General features: G+C 58.5%; 2 protein-coding genes and 1 long non-coding RNA gene across 3 annotated transcripts; 1 reads left to right on the top strand and 2 right to left on the bottom strand.

Annotated features, from left to right (window-relative positions):
* Positions 1-1065: 1065 nt before the first annotated feature.
* LOC133627309 (leucine-rich repeat-containing protein 14-like) lies at positions 1066-12056 on the top strand. The gene is given in 7 exon segments (XM_062011953.1): positions 1066-1084; positions 3978-4057; positions 4141-4277; positions 4748-4832; positions 10052-10449; positions 11447-11784; positions 11787-12056. Coding segments are annotated over 7 exon segments (1248 nt in total). The 3' UTR covers positions 11978-12056.
* Positions 12057-13308: 1252 nt separating this feature from the next.
* Positions 13309-16950, bottom strand: LOC133627310 (UPF0598 protein C8orf82 homolog). The gene is made up of 2 exons (XM_062011954.1): positions 16824-16950; positions 13309-13814 (listed from the first exon to the last, which is right to left on the bottom strand). The coding sequence occupies exons 1-2, from the start codon at positions 16948-16950 to the stop codon at positions 13309-13311; spliced, it is 633 nt and encodes a 210-aa protein (XP_061867938.1).
* Positions 16951-17574: 624 nt separating this feature from the next.
* On the bottom strand, positions 17575-18183 carry LOC133627305 (uncharacterized). The gene is made up of 4 exons (XR_009820072.1): positions 18121-18183; positions 17981-18036; positions 17746-17903; positions 17575-17632 (listed from the first exon to the last, which is right to left on the bottom strand). It is a non-coding gene; the product is annotated as an uncharacterized LOC133627305 (long non-coding RNA).
* Between the last annotated feature and the right edge of the window lie 380 nt (positions 18184-18563).

Consider the following 18563-nt stretch of genomic DNA (forward strand, 5'->3'; position numbering starts at 1 on the left):
ATGGGACCCCAGGGGTGGGATGGCATGGGACTGGATGGGACCCCAGGGTTGGAATGAGTCCCCAGGGGTGGGATGGAACCCCAGGTTTGGGATGGGATGGGACTGGTTGGGACCCCAGGGGTGGGATGGGACCCCAGGGGTGGGATGGGATGGGACCCTATGGATGGGATGGGGCCTCAGGGGTGGGATGGGGCCCCAGGGGTGGGATGGGATGGGACCCTAGGGATGGGATGGGGCCTCAGGGGTGGGATGGGGCCCCAGGTTTGGGATGGGACTGGTTGGGACCCCAGGGGTGGGATGGGATGGGACCCCAGGGGTGGGATGGGATGGGACTGGCTGGGACCCCAGGGTTGGGATCGGACCCCAGGGGTGGGATCGGTTGGGACCCTAGGGGTGGGATGGAATGGGACTGGATGGGAAATCAGGGGTGGGATGGGATGGGACCCCAGGGGTGGGATGGGATGGGATGGGATGGGACCCCAGGGCTGGGATGAGTCCCCAGGGGTGGGATGGGATGGGACCCCAGGGGTGGGATGGGATGTGATGGGTCCCCAGGGGTGGGATGGCATGGGACTGGATGGGACCCCAGGGTTGGGATGAGTCCCCAGGGGTGGGATTGGATGGGATGGGGCCCCAGGGGTGGGATGGGGCGCCAGGGGTGGGATGGGGCGCCAGGGGTGGGATGGGATGGGACTGGTTGGGACCCCAGGGGTGGGATGAGTCTCCAGGGGTGGGATGGGACCCCAGGGGTGGGGTGGGATGGGACAGGATGGGATGGGACCCCAGGGGTGGGATGAGTCTCCAGGGGTGGGATGAGTCCCCAGGGGTGGGATGGGACCCCAGGGGTGGGATGGGACCCCAGGGGTGGGATGGGATAGGACTGGGATGGGACTCAAGGGGTGGGATGAGATGGGATCCATCCCATCCCACCCCTGGAAACTCATCCCACCCCTGGGGTCCCATCCCATCCCACCCCTGGGGTCCCATCCCATCCCACCCCTGGGGTCCCATCCAGTGCCATCTCACCCCTAAGGTCCCATCCGACCCCTGGCGTCCCATCCGGGGATGGAATGCGACCCCAGGGGTGGGACCCCAGGGGTGGGATGGGACCCTGAGGTTTGGATGGGACCCCGAGGATTGAAGTTCAGGGGTGGGATGGGACCCTAGGATTGGAATGGGACTGGATGGGATCCCAGGGGTGGGATGGGGCGCCAGGGGTGGGATGGGACCCCAGGGGTGGGATGGGATGGGACTGGTTGGGACCCCAGGGGTGGGATGGGATGGGACCCCAGGGATGGGATGAGTCTCCAGGGGTGGGATGGGACTCCAGGGGTGGGATGGGATGGGACCCTAGGGATGGGATGGGGCCTCAGGAGTGGAATGGGGCCCGAGGGGTGGGATGGGATGGGACCCCAGGTTTGGGATGGGATGGGACCCCAGGGGTGGGATGGGAACCCAGGGATGAGATGGGACCCCAGGGGTGGAGTGGGATGGGACCCCAGGGTTGGGATTGGTCCGTAGGGGTGGGATGGGACTCCAGGGGTTGGATGGAATGGGATGGGATGGTACTGGATTGGACCCCAGGGTTGGGATAGGATGGGAACCCAGGGGTGGGATTGGATGGGATGGGACCCCAGGGGTGGGATGAGTCCCCAAGGGTGGGATGGGATGGGACCCAAGGGGTGGGATGGGATGGAATGGCATGGGACTGGATGGGACCCCAGGGGTGGGATGGGACCCCAGGGGTGGGACCTCAGGGGTGGGATGGGATAGGACTGGGATGGGACCCCAGGGGTGGGATGTGACCACAGGGCTGGGACCCCAGGGGTGGGATTGGACCCTGAGGTTTGGATGGGACCCCAAGGATTGGAGTTCAGGGGTGGGATGGGACCCCAGGATTGGGATGGGACTGGATGGGATCCCAGGGGTGGGATGGGATGGCATGCGACCCCAGTGGTGGGATGGGATGGGACCACAGGGATGGGATGAGTCCCCAGGGGTGGGATGGAACCCCAGGGGTGGGATGGGATGGGACCCTAGGGATGGGATGGGGCCTCAGGGGTGGGATGGGGCCCCAGGGGTGGGATGGGGCCCCAGGGGTGGGATGGGATGGGACCCCAGGGTTGGGATGGGTTGGGACTGGTTGGGACCCCAGGGGTGGGATGGGATGGGAACCCAGGGATGGGATGGGACCCCAGGGGTGGGGTGGGATGCAACCCCAGGGGTGGGGTGGGATGGGAACCCAGGGATGGGATGGGACCCCAGGGGTGGGATGGGATGGGACCCCAGGGGTGGGGTGGGATGCGACCCCAGGGGTGGGACGGGACCCTAGGTTGGGATGGGACCCCAGGGATAGGACTTCAGGGATGGGATGGGTCTCCAGGGTTGGGATGGGATGGGACCCCAGGGGTGGGATGGGATAGGACTGGATGGGACCCAAGGGTTGGGAGGGGATGGGACCCTAGGGGTGGGATGGGATGTGATGGGACACCAGGGGTGGGATGGGATGAGTCCCCAGGGCTGGGATGGGATGGGACCCCAGGGCTGGGATGGGATGGGACCCCAGGGCTGGGATGGGATGGGATTGGATGGGACTGGATGGGACCCCAGGGGTGGGATGGGACCCCAGGGGTGGGATGGGATGGGACTGCTGGGACCCCAGGGTTGGGATCGGACCCCAGGGGTGGGATGGGATGGGACCCCAGGGGTGGGATGGGATGGGACTGCTGGGACCCCAGGGTTGGGATCGGACCCCAGGGGTGGGATGGGATGTGATGGGTCCCCAGGGGTGGGATGGGATGGGACTGGATGGGACCCCAGGGTTGGGATGAGTCCCCAGGGGTGGGATGGGATCCCAGGGGTGGGATGGGGCGCCAGGGGTGGGATGGGACCCCAGGTTTGGGATGGGATGGGACTGGTTGGGACCCCAGGGGTGGGATGGGATGGGACCACAGGGATGGGATGAGTCTCCAGGGGTGGGATGGGACCCCAGGGGTGGGGTGGGATGGGATGGGACAGGATGGGATGGGACCCCAGGGGTGGGATGGGACCCCAGGGGTGGGACGGGATAGGACTGGGATGGGACTCCAGGGGTGGGATGAGACTGGGATGGGACCCCAGGGGTGGGATGCGTCCCCAGGGGTGGAACTCCAGGAGTGTGATGGGACCCTGAGGTTGGGATGGGACCCCAGGGATGGGACTTCAGGGGTGGGATGGGATGGGACCCCAGGGATGGGATGGGACTCCAGGGATGGGATTGGACCCTGAGGTTAGGATGGGACCCCAGGGATGGGATGGGATGGGACTGGGATGGGACCCCAGGGGTGGGATTGGACCCCAGGGGTGGGATATCAGGGATGGGATGGGATCCTGGGACTGGGATGGGACCCTGGGGATAGGACCCTGGGGCTGGGATGGGACCCTGAGGTTGGGATGGGACTTCTGGTACCAGGGCTGTGAGCTCCCAGTGCCCTCCCAGTCCCATTCTGAGACCCCCAGTGCTTTACTGGTCCTACTAAGACCTCCAAAACATACCCAAGAACTGGGTTGAGACCCTCCAAAAGCCATAGGAAGTGGGACTGAGTCCCCTCAAATCCATCAGGAGTGGGGTGAAGGCCCCAAAACCCATCAGGAGCAGGGGCTAAGCCCCCCCAAACCCATCAGGAGTGGGGATGACTCTCCTCCCAAATCTATAGGGAGGCAGTTTGGGTCCCCCAAACCTATCAGGAGAGGGGGTCTAAGCCCCCCCATACCCATGGGAAACTAGACTGAGTCCCCTAAAACCCATCAGGAGTGGGGCTGAGCCCATACCCCAAACCCATAGGGAGCAAGACTGGGCCCCCAAACCTATCAGGAAAAGGGATTGAGCCCCCCAAAACCCATCAGGAGCAGGACTGGGCCCCCCAAACCCATGGTGGGAGTGGGACTGGACCCCCCCACTCCGCTATGCCAACCTCCCCCCTTCTCCCCCCTCCCAGGGCAGGTCCAGAGCCGTCAGTGCATTGAGGCCGTCATCAAATTCGCCTTCGAGGAGAGGCTCTTCCTCATGGCTGACGAGGTGAGTGGGACCCTCAGACTCGGGGGGTATGTGAGGTGGACCCCAACATCTAGGTAACCCCACCAGTTTCCCCCCTCCTCCAGGTGTACCAGGACAACGTGTATGCTGAGGGTTCGGCCTTCCACTCCTTCAGGAAGGTGCTGACAGAGATGGGGCCGCCCTACCTGGACTCGGTGGAACTCACCTCCTTCCACTCCATCTCCAAAGGCTTCACGGGCGAGTGAGTGACCTCCCACGGCCAGCCCCACCCCAAGGTGGCCACCACAGGTCCTGGGGAGCCACAGAGTGGGGATGAGGATGGTGGAACCCCATGGGCCTCAAGGGTGGTGATGGAAAGAGGCTGGAGGTCCCGTGGGGTTGGGATGGTGATGCCATGGTCCTCTGGAGCCTATGGGATGGGGATGGTGATGCCATGGTCCTCTGGAGCCTGTGGGGTGGGGATGGTGATGCCATGGTCCTGTGGAGCCCACGGGGTGGGGATGGTGATGCCATGGTTCTGTGGAGCCCACAGGGTGGGGATGGTGATGCCATGGTCCTGTGGAGCCTATGGGATGGGGATGGTGATGCACAAAGAGGCCCCGTGGGGATGTTTATTAGGGTGGTTCTGACGACAGGGAGCCTCCAGGGGCATCTGATGTCAGAGGGTCCTGGTGCCAGGGGGGAAACTCCTCACCTTGTCCCCCTTAAAAGCCCCTCATGGCTCGGGGTGGACAGTGTAGACCTCGACCTCACAGAGAGTGAACTGCTCCTCCCGGCCCAGGATGGTGACGGTGACGTAGCGGCCGCGGAGGCCGTGGCAGCAGATGGTGCTGAGCGACCCAGGACTGGCATCTGTGATGATGCCACAGCTGCAGGGAGCAAACCACAGAATCATTTGGGTTAGAAAAGCCCTTTGAGCTGCTGGAGCCCAGCCCTGAGCCCTCACCCTGCCACGGCTACCACTGACCCACAGCCCTCAGCACCTCAGCTCCAGGGCTTCGGGGTCCCTCCAGGGCTGGGCACTCCCCCAGCTCCCTGGGCAGCCTGGCACAGGGGCTGACACCCCTCTCAGGGAAACAGTTCTGCCTCAGCTCCAGCCTCAACCTCCCCTGGGGCACCCTGAGCCCCTTTCCTCTTGGCCTGTCACTCACTAGCTGGGAGCAGAGACCGACCTCCAGCTCACTGCAGCCTCCTGGCAGAGATTTCACCACCAAAACCCCAATAATCTATCTTTTTGTCCAAACACCACCACAAAAACACTACTTTTTTTCCCTCAAATCACCTCCCCAATTTTCCCCTCAGAACTCCACCAAAATCCCACTTTTTCCCCCTTAAAACTCCACCAAACCCCAACATTTCCCTTCAAAACTCACAAAAAGCTCACTTTTCCCCTCAAAACTACACCAAAGCCCAACTTTTTTGTCAGAACCCCACCAAAGCACCACTTTTCCCCTCCAAGCTCCTCCAAATTCCCACTTGTTCCTCAGAAGTCCACAAATCCCCCACTTTTGCCCTCAGAACTCTGCCAAAACCCATTTTTCACCTCAGAACCACACCAAAAAATTACCTTTACCCTCAAAAATCCACCAAATCGCCACTTTTTCACTCCAAACTCCACTAAAACCCCTTTTCTTCTTAAAACTCCACAAAACCCCCACTTTTCCCCTCAAAGCTCCTCCAAACCCCCACTTGTTCCTCAGAAGTCCACCAAACCCCTACTTTTTCCCTCAACACTCCACCAAAATGCCACTTTTCCCCCTCCAAGCTCCTCCAAATTTCCATTTGTTCCTCAGAAGTCCACAAACCCCCCACTTTTCCTCTCAAAACTCCACCAAAACTCCACTTTTCCCCTCAGAACCCCATCAAAAACCCACTTTCGCCCTCAAAACCCCACTGAACCTCCACTTTTCCACTCCAGACTCCACTAAAACCCCCACTTTCCCCTCAGAACCCCACCAATCTCCACTTTTCCCCCTCAGCAGACCACCAACCCCACTCTTTTCTCCTTAAAACTCTACAAAAACCTTTATTCCCCTCAGAACCCCACAAAAAAACACTTTTCCCCTCAAACCTCCACCAAACCCCCACTTTTCCCCTCAAAACTCCAGTAAAACCCACTGTTGCCCTCAAAACTCTGCCAAAACCCATTTTTCCCCTCAGAACCACATCAAAAACTTACTTTTACCCTCAAAAATCCTCCAAATGGCCACTTTTTCACTCAGAACTCCACTAAAACCCCTTTTCTTCTCAACACTCCACAAAACCCCCACTTTTCCGCTCAGAGCTCCACCAAAATCCCACTTCTATCTCAGAAGTCCACCAAACCCCTACTTTTCCCCTCAACACTCCACTAAAACCCCACTTTTCCCCTCCAAGCTCCTCCTAATTCCCAGTTGTTCCTCAGAAATTCACAAACTCCCCTTTTCCTCTCAAAACTCCACCAAAACTCCACTTTTCCCCTCAGAACCCCATCAAAACCCCACTTTCGCCCTCAAAACCCCACCGAACCTCCACTTTTCCACTCCAGACTCCACCAAGCCCGCACTTTTCCCCTCAGAACCCCACCAATCTCCACTGTTCCCCCTCAGCAGATAACCAACCCCACTCTTTTGTCCTTAAAACTCCACCAAAACCCATTTTTCCCCTCAGAACCACACCAAAAACCTACTTTTACCCTCAAAAATCCACCAAATCGCCACTTTTTCACTCCAAACTCCACTAAAACCCCTTTTCCCCTCAACACTCCACAAAACCCCCACTTTTTCACTCCAAACTCCAGTAAAACCCACTGTTCTTCTCAACACTCCACAAAAAAAAACCACTTTTCATCTGAAAACTCCACCAAAACTCCACTTTTCCCCTCAGAACCCCATCAAAACCCCACTTTTGCCCTAAAAACCCCACTGAACCTCCACCTTTCCACTCCAGACTCCACCAAACCCCCACTTTTCCCCTCAGAACCCCACCAATCTCCACTTTTCCCCCTCAGCAGACCACCAACCCCACTCTTTTCTCCTTAAAACTCTACAAAAACCTTTATTCCCCTCAGAACCCCACAAAAAAACACTTTTCCCCTCAAACCTCCACCAAACCCCCACTTTTCCCCTCAAAACTCCAGTAAAACCCACTGTTGCCCTCAAAACTCTGCCAAAACCCATTTTTCCTCTCAGAACCACACCAAAAACTTACTTTTACCCTCAAAAATCCCCCAAATGGCCACTTTTTCACTCAGAACTCCACTAAAACCCCTTTTCTTCTCAACACTCCACAAAATCCCCACTTTTCCCCTCAAAACTCCACCAAACCCCCACTTTTCCCCTCCAAGCTCCTCCAAATTCCCAGTTGTTCCTCAGAAATTCACAAACCCCTGACTTTTCCTCTCAAAACTCCACCAAAACTCCACTTTTCCCCTCAGAATCCCATCAAAAACCCACTTTTGCCCTCAAAACCCCACCGAACCTCCACCTTTCCACTCCAGACTCCACCAAGCCCGCACTTTTCCCCTCAGAACCCCACCAATCTCCACTGTTCCCCCTCAGCAGACAAGCAACCCCACTCTTTTCTTCTTAAAACTCCACCAAAACCCATTTTTCCCCTCAGAACCACACCAAAAACCTACTTTTACCCTCAAAAATCCACCAAATTGCCACTTTTTCACTCCAAACTCCACTAAAACCCCTTTTTCCCTCAACACTCCACCAAAACCCCACTTTTCCCCTCCAAGCTCCTCCAAAGTCCCACTTGTTCCTCATATGTCCACAAACCCCGAGTTTTCCTCTCAAAACTCCACCAAAACTCCACTTTTCCCCTCAGAACCCCATCAAAAACCCACTTTTGCCCTGAAAACCCACTGAACCTCCACCTTTCCACTCCAGACTCCACCAAACCCCCACTTTTCCCCTCAGAACCCCACCAATCTCCACTTTTCCCCCTCAGCAGACAACCAACCCCACTCTTTTCTCCTTAAAGCTCTACAAAAACCTTTATTCCCCTCAGAATCCCACAAAAAAACACTTTTCCCCTCAACACTCCACCAAACCCCACTTTTCCCCTCCAAGCTCCTCCAAATTCCCACTTGTTCCTCAGAAATTCACAAAACCCCTCACTTTTCCTCTCAAAACTCCACCAAAACTCCACTTTTCCCCTCAGAACCCCATCAAAAACCCACTTTGCCCTCAAAAACCCACTGAATCTCCACCCTTCCACTCCAGACTCCACCAAATCCCCACTTTTCCCCTCAGAACCCCACAAATCTCCACTTTTCCCCCTCAGCAGACCACCAACCCCACTCTTTTCTCCTTAAAACTCTACAAAAACGTTTATTCCCCTCAGAACCCCACCAAAAAAACACTTTTCTTCTCAACACTCCACCAAACCCCCACTTTCCCCCTCAAAACTGCTCCAAACCCCCACTTTTCCCCTCAAAACTCCAGTAAAACCCCCTGTTCTTCTCAACACTCCACCAAAACCCCACTTTTCCCCTCCAAGCTCCTCCAAATTCCCACTTGTTCCTCAGAAATTCACAAACCCCCCACTTTTCCTCTCAAAACTCCACTTTTCCCCTCAGAACCCCATCAAAAACCCACTTTCGCCCTCAAAACCCCACCGAACCTCCACTTTTCCACTGCAGACTCCGCCAAGCCCGCGCTTTTCCCCTCAGAAGCCCGCCAGTCTCCAGTTCCCCCTCAGCAGACCACGCCCCCACTATTCCCCCCCCCCCAACCTGCAGAGAGGCCAGTGCAGGGCTGCCAAGGTGCTGAGCCTCAGATCGAACTTCCCGCTGCCGCCGCCCTTCAGCCAATAAGAAGGGAGGAAGCGATGACAGACACGGCGGCAGCCAATGGGCGGGCGAGGATCGCAGGCGGCACCTAGTAACGACGCCGGGCCCGCCTTCCGTGGTGAAACTCTCGCTCTGATTGGCGGAGGGGCGGTGCCGGGGTGCAGTGCGCATGCCTGGAAGTGCGGCCGTGAAGGATCCGGCGGGAGCGGGAGGTGAGCTGAGGGGGACCCCGGGGATTGGGGGGGGGGGGGGGTGAGGGCAGCTGAGGGGTCCCCGGGGATTGGGGGCGTGAGGGCAGCTGAGGGGGACGCCGGGGATTGGGGGGGCGTGAGGGTAGCTGAGGGGTCCTCGGGGATTGGGGGGGCGTGAGGGCAGCTGAGGGGGACCCCGGGGATTGGGGGGGGTGAGGGCAGCTGAGGGGGACCCCGGGGATTGGGGGAGCGTGAGGGTAGCTGAGGGGTCCCCGGGGATTGGGCGCGGGTGAGGGCAGCTGAGGGGGGCGCCGGGGATTGGGGGGGTGAGGGCAGCTGAGGGGGGCCTCGGGGTTTGGGGGGGGTCAGGGCAACTGAGGGGTCCCCGGGGATTGGGGAGGCGTGAGGGCAGCTGAGGGGTCCCCAGGGACTGGGGGGGGGTGAGGGCAGCTGAAGGGGACCTCGGGGATTGGGGGATGTGAGAGCAGCTGAGGGAGACCCCGGGGATTAGGGGGTTGAGGGCAGATGAAGGGGACCCCGGGGATCGAGGGGGGGTGAGGGCAGCTGAGGGGGGTCGAGGGGTGTGAGGGCAGCACAGGGGGGCCCAGGGAGGGAAGGGGGGTGTTGGAGATCCTGCTGTAGGGTTCCTTTATGGGGTGCTGGGGGTACCCCTCATTAAGAGGGGTGGGTCATGGGTCCTGCCCTGGGGTTCCCTATTGATGGGGAGCTGGGTTAGGAGTGCTATAGGGTGCCCTATTAATGGGGGATAGGGTTAGGAGTGCTATGGGATGTCCTATTGAGAGAGGGCTGGGTTAGGGGTACCCTATTGATGAGGTGCAGATCTAGGGGTGCTGTGGGGTGCCCTATTGATGGGGGGGCTGGATTAGAGGTGCTATAGGATGCCCTATAGATAGAGGGCTGGGTTAGGGGTGCTCTAAGATGCCCTATTGATGGGGGCTGGGTTAGGGGTGCTATAGGATGCCCTATTGATGGGGGTTGGGTTAGAGGTGCTATAGGATGCCCTATTGATGGGGGCTGGCTTAGGGGTGCCCTATTGCTACGCGCCTATTGCTGCGCGCCGCCCTCCGCTCGCCCTGCGCCCCCCTGCCCCTGCTCTGCCGTGACTTCCACGCCGAGGAGCTCTCCGTCTCCACCGTCGTCTCCCTGCTGGACTCCCTGGAGCCTGCCGCCGTCCGCAGAGTTGTTTTACGCTTCAACAACCTGGGGCTGGCGGGGCTGTGCGCAGTGCTGCCTCACCTCGGCCGCTTCCCCGCGCTGCGCAGCCTCAAGCTGCCCTACAGCAACGTGGACGTGCGCCGCCCGGCCCCCGGCACGGACGCCGGCATCCGCTGCTTGGCCGCTCACCTCCGGGCCCTGCCTGCCCTCAAGGAACTCGATTTGTACTCCTCCAGGCTTTCTGGGAGACTCGGACAGCTCCTAGGGTAAGCTGCCCGCTGGGGGAGGGACCCCAAAACCTTCACACGCTGCAGCGGGAGGGAATGTGTGTGTGTGGGTGAGGGGGGGGTGGCATTGGGGCATCACCCACACCCTGTGGCGGCAGATTTAAGAGGGGATGGAGTCCCACAGTAGCTCTGCACTACCTCAGGGGGTGGTCTCAGGGGGGTTTGGGGAGAGGGTTTGGAAGGTTTGGCATTTGCCCTGTGAGCAAAGATTTAAGAGGGGATGGAGTCCCACAGCAGCTCTGCCTCGGCTCAGGGGGCTGGTCTCAGGGGTTTTGGGGGGAAGGTTTGGCATTTGCCCCGTTGGCAAAGATTTAAGAGGAGATGGAATCCCACAGCAGCTGTGCCTCACTTCAGGGGGCTGGTCTCAGGGGGTTTTGGGGGGGCTCAGGGGGTTTTGGGGGGAAGGTTTGGAAGGTTTGGCATTTGCCCCTTGGGCAAAGATTTAAGAGGGGATGGAGTCCCACAGCAGCTCTGCCTTGGCTCAGGGGAGGCATAAAAGAGGGGTTTGGGGTGCTTGAAGATGTTTTGGGCAGCCTCAGGGTGTTTTGGGGTTGGGGTTTGGCATTGGGGAACTGTCTACACCCTGTGGGCAAAGATTTAAGAGGGGATGGAGTCCCACAGCAGCTCTGCCTTGGCTCAGGGGGTTTTAGGGGAGTTGCCCTGTTTGGCACTGTGCAACTGTCTACACTTATGAGGAGATGGAGTCCCAGAGCAGCTCTGCCTCAGCTCAGGGGGCTGGTCTCAGGAGGTTTGGGGATACCTCACGGGGGTTGGGGTAGACTTTGGGGGAGCTGAGGGATTTTGGGGGATCCTGGGGGTGGAATTTGGGCAGCCTCAGGGTTTTAGGGGTCTATGGCTGGTTTGGGGAGGGCCTCAGGGGATTTGGAGGTGGGGGAGCCTCGTGGTGGTTTGGGGGTGCTTTGGGGGTGCTTTGGGGGTTCCCCACTCACTCTGCCACCCCACCCTGTCCTCCCAGCGAGCTGCAGACTCCCCTGGAGAGCCTGGCGCTGGCCTTCTGCTGCCTGCTCCCCTCCGACCTCATCTTCCTGTCCTCGAGCCTCCACGCGCCCTCCCTGCTCCAGCTGGACCTGAGCGGCCACAACCTCACGTCCCCCAGCCTCCTGCAACCCTTGCGGACGCTGCTGGAAGCCGCTTCGTGCTCGCTGCTGCAGCTGGAGCTGCTGGAGTGTCAGCTGGGGGACGCGGAGCTGGAGCTGCTGCTGCCGGCGCTGCGCCGCTGCCGCCGCCTGCGCTGCCTCGGTCTCCTCGGCACCCCCCTGAGCGCGGCGGCGCTGCGCGGCCCTGCCCGACCTGCGCGGCCCTGCCCGACCTGCGCCTCGTGGGCTACTCGCAGCCGCTGCGGGGCTCCGGCCACCACACCCCCACGCAGGGGGAGGAGGGTTTCCCGGCGGAGCTGTGCCGGCTGCTGGCGAGCGCGGGTAGAGCAGACGCTGTGTGGACGACCAGCCTCCAGCGCTACGGAGCCATCGACTACTTCAGCTTGTAGCATCCCCCCCCCAGGGAAGCTTCACCTCGGGGCGCTGTGCCGGGCTCTGGGCTGTGCCACTCGCTTATGGTGAGTTCATTAAAGCCAACCCCACCTTGCCCGATTAACCCAAGTCCTCCTGGGATGCTTGGCAGGAGGAAGTGGCAGAGCTCAGCGGAGGGGATGGAGCTCTTCTGCTTTTAATGGACCAAGGAGAGAGCTGGCTGCTGTTCTGGCACACAGGGCACTGACCAGAGAATCATTACAGATGGAAAAGCCCTTTGAGCTGCTGGAGTCCAACCCTGACCCCACAGTGCCACAGCCACCACTGAGCCACGGCCCTCAAGCACCTCAGCCCCACGGCTCTGGGACCCCTCCAGGGCTGGGCACTGCCCCAGCTCCCTGGGCAGCCTGGCACAGGGGCTGACACCCCTCTCAGGGAAACAGTTCTGCCTCAGCTCCAGCCTCAACCTCCCCTGGGGCACCCTGAGCCCCTTTCCTCTTGGTCTGTAGCTTTTAACTTGGGAGCAGAGACCGACCCTCTCAGCCACAGCCAGGGAGTCAGAGTGATCAGGTCTCCTCTGAGCCTCCTCTGCAGACTGAACCTTTGCCTCAGGTACCCTCATTTAGCCCAGAGCTTCCCAGTGCATCTTCTCCTCTCCCTGCAGCCCCTCAGTGTCCCTGTGGCAGTGAGTGAGGGGGCCCAGCACTGAGCACAGCCCTGGAGCTGCGACCCCTCAGTGTCCCTGTGGCAGTGAGTGAGGGGCCCAGCACTGAGCACAGCCCTAGAGCTGCAGCCTCCCCAGGGCCCAGCACAGGGGACAATCCCTGCCCTGGGGCTGCTGCCACCCCACTGCTGAGCCCAGCCAGGCTGCCACTGGCCTTCTTGCCCCCTTGGGCACGCTGCTGGCTCCTTGCCCTCGGGCAACCTCAGCCCCTGGCCCCATCCCTCTGAAGAACCTCCGTTCCCTCTGCACACCAGCCAACATCACCACAGTGGCACCCACAGTGTGGCAGCAACACTGTCACCGTGGCAGCACCCGTGGGGACACCCACACTGTGGCAGTAGCACCGTGTGTCACCCACCACAGCTGCACCAACCTCACCATAGCAGCACCAACCTCTCCACAGCTGCACCCACACTGCTGCAGTGGCACCCATCACCTCTAGGCTCATTTCAATTGCCAAAGACCTTTAATATCACAGTGGGGGGACCCACACACAACACCCACATCCCTGGCACCAGCAACGCCCACCTCACCACAGCATCAGCCACACGGTGTGGCTGAGCACCAGCTCTGCCTCCTCCTCGCCCGGGGCCATGCAATGCCCCTTCCCACCCCCTCCAAGCCTCACCCCCGCCCCGCGGCTCCGCCTCTCTCCGCCTCCCCCGCCCCTTCCCCTCCCCGCAGCAGCTCCACCAGCTCCCCCGTGAGCCGATACCTCTTCCCCTCCCACCAAAAGTGAGTCGGGGGCTGCTCCGGCCCCTGCTCGTACTCGAAGCGGGACCCCCACTCCAGAGCCAGCGCCGAGCGCACCGGCCCCGCGCCCCCCGCCCGGCCCGGCGCCGGGTGGTACAAGCGCCCGTTCTCCGGCAGCATCACCAGCGCCTCGGGCCGGAACGGCGCGGCCAGCCGCTCCCCGCCGCCGCAGAACGACAGCACGGCGCGGCGGGAGCAGGAGGAGGCTGAGGAGGAGGCGTCCGGGGGCAGGAGGCGGGTGAAGACGATGGGTCTGTGCTCGCAGCGCAGGAGGTTGCGCTCCGCGCCGCAGCGGGACACGAACGGGAATTCGCGCTCGTAGCGGCCGCTGCGGTTCCGCTCCAGCCGCGTGAAGAAGAACGTGAGGAAGGTCACGTCTGCCGGGAGGGACCCTCATTAACCCTCGCCTCTCCTTAATTAACACCCCCCCCTTTTAATTAAGCCGCATCGCCGCTCGTGGTTAGCCCGCTGGGAACGGCCGCTGCGGTGCTGCGAAGGGAGGGTGAGGAAGAAGAGGAGGAGGAAGGCAACTTCTGCTGGGATAAATCATCATTAACCCCTTCCCACAATTAACCTCCAGCGCTCCTAATTAACCTCCAGCCCCCCTAACTAACCCTCAGTCCCCCAATGATTAACCCACTTGGAACTGCTGCAGTGCTGCTAAGGGAGGGTGAGGAAGAAGAAGATGAGGAGGAGGAAGGCAACGTCTGCTGGGATAAACCATCATTAACCCCTTCCCACAATTAACTCCCTGTGCTCCTAATTAACCTCCAATCCCCCTAATTAATCTCCAACCCCCCTAACTAACCCCCAGTCCCCCCATGGTTAACCCCCTCAAAACAACCACTGCGATTCTAAGGGAGGGTGAGGAAGAAGAAGATGAGAAAGACAACGTCTGCTGGGATAACCCCTTCCCACAATTAACCCCCAGTGCTCTTAATTAACCCCAACCCTCCTAATTTAACCTCCAACCCTCCTAATTAACCTCCAACCCTCAGTCCTCTCATGATTAAACCTGCTCAGAACAACCACTGCTAAGGGAGTGAGGAAGAGGAAGGTGATACCTGCCAGGATGGACCCTAAGTAACCCCACTAATTAACCCCTAAACCTCCTAATTAACTCCCACCCTCCTAATTAACCCCCAACTCTCCATAATTAACCCCAACTCTCCTAACTAACCCCCAATTCTCCATAATGAACCCTCCCATAGAGGCTGCTGGGGTTCAGCTCCAGGTGAGTGAGGAAGGCAACGTTAATTAACCTCACACCCTCGTTAATTAACCCTCCCCTAATTAACACCGGAGAAAGGGGGGTGTTCCTTAATGGGAAAGCGATTTGAAGGGGCTGAGGGAGGTTTGGGGGGGGGGGGGGGGGGGGGGGGGGGAGGGGAGTAGGGATCAATTGCTCCCAGGCACTTGGTAACACTAAGGGCAGGAAGTGGTTAATTAAGGCGGTGATTAATATGCAAATTAGGTTGAGAGGAGAATGTTTTGGTACCTAGGAAGGGGATGAGAGTATCTTCTCCCCACCCCACCGCCCCCCCAATACAGATGAGACCCCAAATAAAGATGAGTCTCTAATTAAAGACCCTAATTAAGGCTAAAACGCTACTGAATGGTGATGGGGAGGAGGGATTTTGGGGTGATTTGGTTTTTTTGAGGGGTTCTGAGAAGATTTGGGGGAGTTGGGGGGATTTTGATTGTTTTTGGAGAGAGTTGGAGGGGATTTGGGCTTTTTTGGGGGGGATTTGGGGGCTTTTGGGGGGATTTATTTTGGGGGGACTGGAGAGGATTTGGGGGTTTCTGGGGGACTTGTGTTTTTTGGGGTGATTTGAGGGTATTTGGAGACTTTGGGGATTGTTTGGGGGGATTTGTGTTTTTTGGGGGGATATTTTGGGGGGTTTGGGTGGATTTTGACATTTTTGGGGGGTTGAAGAGAATTTGGGGGCTTTTTGGGGGGATTTGGGAGGTTTTGGGATGCTCTGGGGGGATTTGAGGGGGATTGTTGGGATTTGGGGGCTTTTGAGGTCGGGGGGAGTTGGGGTTTGGTTTTTTGGGGGGATTTGGGAGGCTTATTTGTGGGGGTTTTAGAGTGGGATTTGGGTCTTTGGAAGGGGTCAGAGAGGATCTGGGGGATAATTTTGGGGGGATTTTGGTTTTTGGGGGCATTTTGAGGGGTCATTTTTGAGGGGGAGGATTTGGGGGGGTTTTGGGGGGATCCCAGTACCTTTGAAGCAAGTGATGAAGTTCTTCACTTTGGTGTCATCGAGGAAAAGCTGCAGAAAAAAAGGGGAAAAGCCTCAAAATCCCAAAGCAGGTGCAAGGGCGAAATGGGATCTGGCTGAGATCCATCCAGGGGCCCTCTGGGATCCATCCAGGGGTCATCCAGGCTCTGCCCTAGGTCCATTTAGAGTCTTTTTGTGGCGGTTTTGTCCAGGATCCATTTTGTCTCTGGGCTGGGATCCATCCAGGTTGTGTCCTGGGTCCATTTAGAGCCTTTGGGGGAGGGCGGGGGTTGTCTGGGATCCATCCAGGCTCTGCCCTGGGTCCATTTAGGGTCTTTTGGGGGGAGGGTTGTCCAGGATCTGTTTTGTCTCTGGGCTGGGATCCATCCAGGTTGTGTCCTGGGTCCATTTAGGGTCTTTTTGGGGGGGGGGTTATCAAGGATCTGTTTTGTCTCTGGGCTGGGATCCATCCAGGTTGAGTCCTGGGTCCATTTAGAGCCTTTTGGGGAGGGGGGGGGTTGTCTGGGATCCATCCAGGCTCTGCCCTGGGTCCATTTAGGGTCTTTTTGGGGGGGGTTTGTCCAGGATCTGTTTTGTCTCTGGGCTGGGATCCATCCAGGTTGGGTCCTGGGTCCATTTAGGGTCTTCTTGCGGGGGTTTTGTCCAGGATCTGTTTTGTCTCTGGGCTGGGATCCATCCAGGTTGTGTCCTGGGTCCATTCAGGGTCTTTTTGGTGGGGTTTATCCAGGATCTGTTTTGTCTCTGGGCTGGGATCCATCCAGGCTGTATCCTGGGTCTATTCAGAGCCTTTTGGGGAGGGGGAGGTTGCCTGGGATCCATTTGGGATCCATCCAGCCTCTGCTCTGGGTCCATTTAGGTCTTTTTGGGGGAGACTGTCCAGGATCTGTTTGGGTTCTGTGCTGGGATCCGTTTGGGATCCATCCAGCATCCATCCAGCCTCTGTCCTGGGTCCATTGAGGTCTTTTTTTTTGGGGGGTTCTGCCCAGGATCCATTGGGGATCCTCTCGGATCCTTACAGACACCCCCTTAACCCTATAGACACCCACATATATCCCTAGAGACATCCCATAACCCTATTGACACTCATACAGACACCCCCTTAACCCTATAGACACCCACATATATCCCTATAGGCCTCACATCCCCCGGGCAGAGCGGCTCCGAGCCCAATGCCCACGTGCTGAGACTGACACTGCAAGGAACGTGGACGCTGACACACAAATAGCAGACGAGACCCGGTGACAGAATGCCGAACTGGAAATGCCATTTAGCAAAAAGGCTCGTGGGGCCGAGATGCTGAAGCCAGAGGACGCTGGAGCAGCCCCACACAGGGGCAAAGGTAATGGCCTGGGATGAGAAGTTCCTGTCCAGACAGATGATGGATGCATGAGAAGTCTGGCTTCAAGGCTGAGAAAGTCACAGATGAAGGGAACTAGACTCTCTCTGAAAAAGGATGACTCGAGAATGCAGCGGCTGATGTCATGGAACAGGACCAATAGAAAACTTCAAGATGTGAAACCGATCCATGGTTTCTGATGTCAGAAAAGCGGCGGCAGATCGCCACCGGAATGGTGAGAACGACGATGAGAGACACCCGAGTCACGTGCCATGCTCCTTGAACACAAGGAGGATTTCAGGACCTGAGGAAGTTCTGAGACACAGAAAACAGACTACAGGACAACATACACAGAGGCCGCAGCCGCCCTGCCCGGCCTATGTTAGCTGTCTCCTAAAAGCTCACCCTAGCCCTTCCCTTTCCCAAGGCAGATGGTTCCCAAAGAGCCTCTCTCCTCTGCTCCCCTAGAACCCCCACCTTACGATGCCTGACACGGTCTGCCCCTCGTCTCCCCCTCCCCGATCCCGTCCCTCAACTTAACTCTTGTATAGTCTAAAGCCGATCTTCGCTAAAACCAGGGTCTGCCTGCGGGTGCCACGCTCCTCTTGGGCATCTGCAAAGATATAAAAAGAAACCCCACAAATGGGGCAAGTGGTGAGCATTGGGGTGACAGATGTCAACCTCCACTCTGACAGTCATCCCCGATAGCCCAAGAGGTTTGCTTACCTGTTTGTTCCAGAGTCCAACGCTGCTGCTGTCATACCTTAGGCGTCTGAGACTCAAAGAAAATAACTGTGGCGCTTCTTCAAAAGCACCAGCCCCGACACCCTCCTCGCAACCGGCCTGGCTCACCTCAAATGCTCCGGAGGCTGTCCTCACGGCCCCTGAAAAACAAAGAAAATGCTTCACTGCTTTGCAGCAGGAGAGTTTTAAACACCAAGGGGGATCACATCTGCCTCACCTTTTCAGCCTCCTCCTCAGTGTGTGGCTTCACCTCTCCGAGATATCTTATAGCATCTGCAAAAAACACAAACAAGAAACTAAAACACATAACGAGATACTGAACCAACCCACAGGGATCCCCGTCTCTGGCTCCTTTACCTTGGCCTCTAGCCCTCCACGTGGGTAATTCCATCCTGCTGCGTCAGGCTCGGGGACCTCCTGTGAGATACAAATGAGGAAATCTTGTAACTTCATCACCAATGGCCCCTGAAAACAGCTGCTTTAGCCCCCTGGTCTCTGCTCACCTGGCCGAGTCCTCTCCGGTGCCAATTACCTGGCTCTCTCGTGCCTTCGAACCTTCAAAACAGAACACAAACACAGCATTATGTAGCGGTACATCTGCCCATCCCCATTTTCTTTCTCTCCCCACGCCATCGCCCACTTTCTCTCGGCGATCCGCTCGATCCCCAGGTCACTCTCTGGAGTGCAGCTTTTTTCTCTGCGTCTGTGAAAACAGATAGAAAACAAACAACCTAAGAGCCCAACCACAGATAAACAGTTCCAGAGCTTGACACTCTACAAAGCTGTTCAGAATTCAACTC

The sequence above is a fragment of the Colius striatus genome, chromosome 19 (genome assembly GCF_028858725.1).
Source record: "Colius striatus isolate bColStr4 chromosome 19, bColStr4.1.hap1, whole genome shotgun sequence".
Lineage (NCBI taxonomy): Eukaryota > Metazoa > Chordata > Aves > Coliiformes > Coliidae > Colius > Colius striatus.